Source organism: Alosa pseudoharengus, unplaced genomic scaffold, assembly GCF_046254945.1.
Source record: "Alosa pseudoharengus isolate Yale_2024_CS ecotype anadromous, Long Island Sound unplaced genomic scaffold, YU_APseudo_1.1 YU_APseudo_1.1_scf_4, whole genome shotgun sequence".
Taxonomy (NCBI): Eukaryota; Metazoa; Chordata; class Actinopteri; order Clupeiformes; family Clupeidae; genus Alosa; species Alosa pseudoharengus.
Genome location: NW_027468774.1, coordinates 6,577,825 through 6,585,262, shown reverse-complemented (window position 1 = coordinate 6,585,262; position 7,438 = coordinate 6,577,825). Strand labels below are relative to the sequence as shown.

Sequence of the window (7,438 nt, the reverse complement as noted above, 5' to 3'; positions counted from 1 at the left end):
GTTAGGTGCCGGATGTAAGATTCCCATTCATTTGTCCCATTGACGTTTGGAAAAATTTGTATCTAAAGAGTTTTACAGCATGTCTTAGGCTAACCAGCTACGGCATAACTCATAAGCATACAACATATCATTTCGAGTGAAAAAACGAAGAGAAAATCCAAAAAAAGTCAAAGGTACAAGACTGTGTAAATATTTTCATTTCCGAGCGAAGGAACTACTCATCCCATAAACCACCGGGCCTCACTGAAAAATATATAAGCAGCACGAACCAGCGCGAAATCATTCATTTCCAACCGGCGACAGCAGCGAACCCTTTCCTCCAAACAGTGATTTTTATATAGTGAATGTGCAGTTAATAGCAGTTATTTCAGGAGTAATCGTGTAAATAATAGTGTTTTGATATTGAATTTTATATTTATCATCGTGTATTTTATATTGTGTGTGTGAAAGCGGTTAACGTTAACGGCAGTGCTTCATAACGTTACCTGACTCATCCTATGCTGTCATCACTGCTCAGTCGGGCTGATGCATGGTCTGCTCTTGGACCACCATATTCAGTTTATTAATTTGCCGTGAATTATTACACAAAATGTTCATTAAATGCATGAAGTATTCCTAGGTTAATGATTAATATGAATCATAAAGTATGAAGGCTACAGTAGCCTAGCTAATGTTAACTAGCACTGCTAGCAGCATTAACATTACAACCTCCCTGCTTAGCTAATTCACCACAACTTTGTAGGTCTTGTCCCTCATGCTGCTGACCCTTACAAAACCCACAAACTGACTCTCGGACACACAACAGTCAATAATGTGACCCGATTTAAAGTGGCTTTCACCCCTTTGGACACTCACTAAAACATAATATTCATACCTGTGTTGCAGCATGTAGGCTAATGTTAGCTGCATTATGTAATGACCATAGACTGTTCTATATATACAGTCTATGGTAATGACATACAATGTCGGAAATGCTAAAGGTTAGCCTGTCGGCTAGTGCCAGCCTACCTGAAAAGTTTGAGTGTTTAAACTAACATTTACAGTGGTCTATTTGATAGTGTATTGGCCCTGACTAAGTTCGTGTGAACCCCAATCCTTGTTGATACAAGTACCAATATTCGTCAAGAAAGTTTTTAATCACATTAAGATTTCCGCCATAGGCAGTAAAAAACTCCTCCATCTTTGTCAATATTTTTCCGCTGAGAAAGTTTCAAACTATGACCATAACGGCCTTTCCACCAATCAGAGGCATCACTGTGGGATTGTTCAGGATTGTGGGTAATGAAGTACTTATCCAAGAGATCGCGAATAAAAGGCATTTATCTCAAAACAAGGTTAGTGCCCCACGAACTCTTGGTGTCTATAGGAGCATATACAATCGCTTAGTACAACCGTAGCTGGTTTTAAGTCTACCACGTGCAGTTAAGTTTTTATGGCTTACACCGCAATTGTCAATGGAAAAATTGCATTGACTTTTTACATCCGGCATCGGCTGTGGGCGGGACTGTGCAGCTCTATTAGGTTAACCCTGGCTCAACAAATCAACTTCATAATCAGCGTTGTAGTACCGATTAACACCACTTAAGATAACCAGGTTTTGTCAACCCTGGTTTAACAAAGTAACCCTAGCTGGGTTACATCTGGGTAGGTTAAGCTCCCTTCGTAGTACAGGCCCCAGGAGGGTAGGCTATATTCATATGTGTTGTTTAGTGACAAGCCTGGGTAAGTTAACTCATAGTAAGTGGTAAACCTCCCAATAGAAGAGCTGTATGGCTTTATTCTCCTAACAAAACAATGCCATAGGGCTCTTGTTGTAGGTTTACCACTTAGCCTACTCAGAGTTAACCTACCCAGGTTTCTTTGCTAGGTTACCCAGATTCTGTGCTAGGTTGTGCAACCTCTCCACAAACACTAATTTGGCTAAAATCATTTCAGTAGTGTAGCAAGGGCGTATTTTAGGGTTAAACAAACATTGATGTCAAAAACAAAGCAAGTAGCCTAGCGAGACAGCGGTGCCTAGGGCTACTTCACATTTACACATCAACAACAAAGTATGCTACGTACTTTAACTTCAGGTTATATAAGCTACCAATGTTAAGACATGTGTTGGTCGACAATAAACCTGAAACCTTTCGCCTGATTCTAGTTATTTTCCGAAAAATTAATTTAGCTTGAGGGGAAAGCAAAGCAACCATGTTCATACTTTTCCGGTAAGGATTGCGTAAGGTGACGGGTGTGGCGTATTACAAATAACGTCATCGTCCTTCACACGGGGAGGGGCTATAAATAGATGTTTTCTTCTTCACCAACGGAGCAATCGCCATTTTGAGAGCAGTGAATAGCTGGCACGACAAGCCTGTGGGTGAAAGCAAGCAGAAAACTAGTACATTTATTCAAAGAGAACCAATCGCTCGACACCCAGTTGTCATCCGAAAGGAAAGAGAATCTTATCGTATGTCCGCTATCCAGAACCTCCAAACTTTTGGTAAGAAACAATTAATTTACGTTAACGTTTTGAGTTAGTAGGGTGGGGGAAGGGCGAGAGGATTGCCTAGTCAGACCTAGCCAGCTAATAATTCGATCGCTGGCTAATATAAATATGTGTCCAGTTTTAAATTCTTAATTATTTTAAACATATTGTGTCTATTGACACATTTGGATGTGTCGATTACCGCACTTCCTTGTTGAATTGCTTTTCTGTGCTAATTGTCAACTAACGACCGTTGGTAGTGTTAGCTAGTTATGCTAACAGGCCCACAGATTGAATGTCCGCTAATCTGCTGATATCTGTTGTCTCAATCATTGATTAACGTTACCATTTAGTTGGTGTTATTGTACCAAGCAACAAATGTGCCAAGACAATATCTAACTTAGATGATGGGCTTTCATATTTCTGTTTTCTGCTTGGGTCGGCAATTTAGCCGTAAGTCGATTTGCAGCTGGCTAACGTTAACATTAGCTGCTAGCTGCTTTAGATGGTGCATGCTGTAGCTTGTTCGCTAATGCTACGCACCTCGACCAGCACGATGATTCACAGGCCCTTTTGCGGCCCCAAAGTACCGTCAAGATCTATTTTTAGATTGATGTTTGTGCAACCACCCTATAAATATGAATTGTGTATGGGGGCTTCAAGGTAATCCGCCGCATGTAGACGGATGGCGCAAGACCATGATGTTAAACAACTGTTAAAATGTGGCCTTCATCCCTGGGTCATAGGAGTTTTTTTTTTTTTTTTTTTTTTTTTTTCTCATAGCGGAAGCACAAAAAAGCCAGCGTCCTCAACCAACAAACGTAGCAGAATTAGCCATTTTAGGTCTTTGGAGGTAACAGACAAGCCAACACAAGTTGGACGTACCTAGCGTTAGTGCAATTTGAAAACCTCAAATTGCTTACTCTGCGCTTTTGATTGCGATAGTTGGAGCTGTTTGCAGGTCAATGATGGTGTTTTTGGCCCCGACTTCCGTATTCCTGCTACCGCTCAGGCAAACTCGCTGTATTGGGACCGAAATAGACAGCGATCTTCGTGTATTTTTAGATTATTAAATTAATCGATATTTCATATATTGACTTCAAGTTTTATTTTTCTGGTATTTATTTTCATCTTTCCCCTCAGACCCCTTTGCTGATGCATCTAAGGGTGATGACCGGCTCCCAGCAGGGACTGAGGACTACATCCACATAAGAATCCAGCAGCGCAACGGAAGGAAGACGCTGACCACAGTCCAGGGCATATCCGATGACTATGACAAGAAGAAGCTAGTCAAGGCCTTCAAGAGGGTATGTGGCCATCTTGCCTTTGTTTTCATCATGTTAAATGATGTAATTTGTCCGTGACCTTGCGGGCAGTGTGGATGGGATGTTTTTCTTACTGTAAGACGTGATTGCTTTTTCTGCAGAAATTTGCCTGCAATGGGACTGTGATTGAGCATCCAGAGTATGGTGAGGTGATTCAACTGCAAGGTGACCAGCGTAAGAACATTTGCCAGTTTTTGACTGAGGTAAGCTTCATCCTACTACATAACATGTCTACACACACACCAACCAGCAATTTCACAACAAACATGATTGTAGAGCTGTTTCCACTCGGCATGGCTTTCGGTGAGCCCCTGTGATCTGCTGACTGGGATCTGAAAGTGCCCTTTGTCTAACCTCCCTCCCTCTTTTTCTCCCTCCCCCGACAGATTGGCTTGGCTAAAGAGGAGCAGCTCAAGGTCCACGGATTCTAGAAGCTGCTGTGACCCTCCCCCCTGCTCTCCTCCCTCTTGCCCCGCCCCGCCCCTCCTTCTCCGGGTCCTGGCTCTGATGTTTAACCCTATGCTGCCTCCACCGTGGCCCTGTAGCTGATATTGATGATCATTACCTCCAAAATGAGACTCTTAATAACCTGTGTGGCCCCTTGGACGTGGGGGTCGGTCCATCAATGCACACATGGACAGACAGCTTCACAAATGATACGAGACGAGTGGTGACCTTTTCTTTTTTTTTTTAATTTTAATCCCCATCTCTTCCTCCTCCCCCTTTTTTTGCTAATTTTAGTAAACTTTGTGCCGTTCTTCAGGCACGGTTTCATGTAACCTCTCTTTGTTTTGTACAACCCGTTACAATAAAACGTTATGACGCCACTTCCTGGTATTCCTCTGATGGGGTGTGGGGGAGGGCTTGGTATGGTTATTTGTCTGACGGAATATAACCACTAAAATGCTAGTGGGGCCCGTGCAGGTTCTGGCCATACATCTATGCAACATTTAGCACAACTAAGGGAGCAGGTTTCTCTTGCTCTTTCTGTTCAGCTCTGAAAGTTGCTGAATGTCTGACCCCAGAAACGGAAGGGGGCTGGGGGGGGAACTTTGTCTTTCAGTTGGTGGTTGTAGAGGTCCCTTCCATGCCTAAAGCAGTCTAGTCTACATCTTGGTTAAAATGTATACTGCTTAAAAAAATTAAGGGAACACTTACAGTTTTCCACAATTGTTAAAACACATTTTTTGAAGCCTTCCATCCTTTTCTCCATTCTCAAACTAAATTCACAGAATGTCTGACTGTTCTTGCAAAATAAAACACTTGCCTCAAAAGTTTTACTTGTGCTCATGAGCCAGTGTCAGAATACCGATCCAGTGTATGATTGAAGTGTTCCCTTAATTTTTTTTGAGCAGTATATTTAGCAAATTCACTAGTTTCTAAGACCTTTCTGTTTATTGATTTGAATACACAATCCCGTAAGAATTGCACAGTGCTCAGTGGTAATTTCCAAATTTATTGTCCATGGGATGGAAGTCACCTAGATATTTTATGAGTTGCTGAACTATGGACAGGACTGGTATTGATATGGTGTGCAGGCTTTAAAAATGCACTTGCTATGCAAACATTTGCTTCGTGTGTTACTGACTGGAATCAGTTTATGAAATCCCAAAATATATGGGATTGACCTCTGAATTAAGGTGTGTTCTTGGTTGTGTGGACAAATGTAAAGAATGAATTCCCCCTAGGGATCAATAAAGTATATCTATATATCTATCTAAAGGCACAATACCATTGTTTACTTAAGCAGTTGGAACAGTCTTCACTTACGAAGCAAGAAATGAAACTGCATAATGAAAAAAGTCACGTTGATTTGTCTCTTTCTTTAGTCAGTTAAATATTTCACAATCAAGGTTGGAAAACATTAATTGAACCTCCACAGCACAAAACTTTCAGGGCCACACTAATGGCGTACAACTATTTTCCTTTTAAACCTGAAACGTACCAGTCAAGATAAGAGTGTTTTCATTTAGATAAGTTATTGAACCAATGTCAATAGTTTCAAACAAATTGAAAAGGATCAGCAGGTTTGTGTTTACCTTACTGAAGTAATGACAGAAAAGGATCAGCAGGTTTGTGTTTACCTTCCTGAAGTAATGACAAAACAGAGTCCATTGTGGATGAGCAGGAAATGGAACTTTGTGCATAAGTGTGGGTTCTAGTTCGGACTCATGACTCAAATTTGGCAGAACGCATGTACTGATAGTGAGGTAATGCAAGTAACCCCAGTATTATTTAATCAACAGCCTTTCTTCTAATACTTTGAACTACACTCACACTGCAGTAAAGGATGCATGCAATGAATACAGGTGTTAAATAATACAGACTAAATTGATGTGGTAGTAGGCCTCTAGGGAGTGTTTGGTTCCAGCAAAATGAAATATGGCCGCCAGGATATGGCATGAGATGTGTAAAGTCATGGGGACCTTTTTTAAGACCACATTAAAATGTGAATTTACAGCCCGAGTGCTGGTTGGTGAAGACTGGACTGCCCTCATCCTCGTCTCCTGTAGTCTTAGCTCATCCTCAGCGATTACGCTCCCAGAAGAGCTTGGCCTTCAGAGCCTCCCCCTCTTCAATTAAACCATAAAATCTGTACTGTACATCCCCACCCCTAATTATACATTCTAGCCAGTGACGTTTTGTCGGGTTTTAACCGTACAAATAACATTCCCAACCTCCCTTGCGCTAAGCTCCTTAAAAGTGTATCTACATACTCATGCTTAAGGCTTAAAGAATTTCATTAGCTTCAAGTGCAGCACTTACATTCGTATTGCAGAGTAAAGTGAAAACTTTTTTTTTTTAATGGGAGATATTGTATCTGCCTACTTCAGAAAGAAGAGGAGATTTAAGGGAGAAGAGGCCAGTTTGTTATACTGTATGTTGTTTCACTTCATGATTCATTCTCTATTAAGGGATTTCAGTTTCTATTCACAAACAGAAGATACTTTGACACACAGAGAGACATGCTCTGTGTATTTAAATTATAATATCATTATACATTCCTATTATAGTAGTATAGTCCACAGAGGGGCAGTCCTTCCTCATGCACTTGAATGTGAAATGTTAAGTTTTGCAGGATGCAATCAGAGAGGAAGCTGTCTGTGAGTGTTAAATGTGTGTTTAGATATTTCACAAGGTCAGAGCAGGACACAACAAGCAGCCGCCGCTGCGCTGACACGTGGACACGTGGACATGGTCTCGGGCGGCTAACCTACATTCCACAGCACAGACTGGAGACGACGTCACTTTCGCTCGTTTGCGCAATTCTGTTTTTTTTTTTTTTGCTCAGTAAGCTCAAAAAACAGGTGACAGTGTGAAGAATGAAGACCTGATCAAATAAATGCATTAACTCTGATCAAATAAATGCATTAACTGGTAAAACAAATGCATTTCTCACTCTCATACTCTTTCTCTCTATCTCACACACACACATACACACACACATTGAAGTGCCTGTAATATCTATAAAGAGGCTTGCTCCTCCTCCATATTGGATGACATGCCTCATCCTGCCCTTGAAATGACCTCTCCCTGTTCCTGACCCCCAATGCCCCCATGCCTAGCGTCCCTCCCTGTGTCCCATGTCCCCATGCCTAGCGTCCCTCCCTGTGTCCCATGTCCCCATGCCTAGCGTCCCTCC

At 41.6% G+C, this 7,438-nt stretch overlaps 1 protein-coding gene across 1 annotated transcript; it reads left to right on the top strand.

The window, feature by feature from the left end:
• Window positions 1–2,316: 2,316 nt before the first annotated feature.
• On the top strand, window positions 2,317–4,622 carry eif1 (eukaryotic translation initiation factor 1). The gene is made up of 4 exons (XM_076267092.1): window positions 2,317–2,485; window positions 3,614–3,777; window positions 3,897–3,998; window positions 4,182–4,622. The coding sequence occupies exons 1-4, from the start codon at window positions 2,455–2,457 to the stop codon at window positions 4,224–4,226; spliced, it is 342 nt and encodes a 113-aa protein (XP_076123207.1). The 5' UTR covers window positions 2,317–2,454; the 3' UTR covers window positions 4,227–4,622.
• The last annotated feature ends 2,816 nt before the right edge of the window (window positions 4,623–7,438 follow it).

What these genes read in the sequence shown, in the direction of transcription:
- eif1 (XM_076267092.1), top strand. Translation starts at nt 2,455, where the DNA reads ATGTCCGCTATCCAGAACCTCCAAACTTTTG. An exon ending in TAGTCAAGGCCTTCAAGAGG is followed by an intron (nt 3,778 to 3,896) that starts GTATGTGGCCAT and finishes CTTTTTCTGCAG; the next exon opens with AAATTTGCCTGCAATGGGAC. An exon ending in TTTGCCAGTTTTTGACTGAG is followed by an intron (nt 3,999 to 4,181) that starts GTAAGCTTCATC and finishes CTCCCCCGACAG; the next exon opens with ATTGGCTTGGCTAAAGAGGA.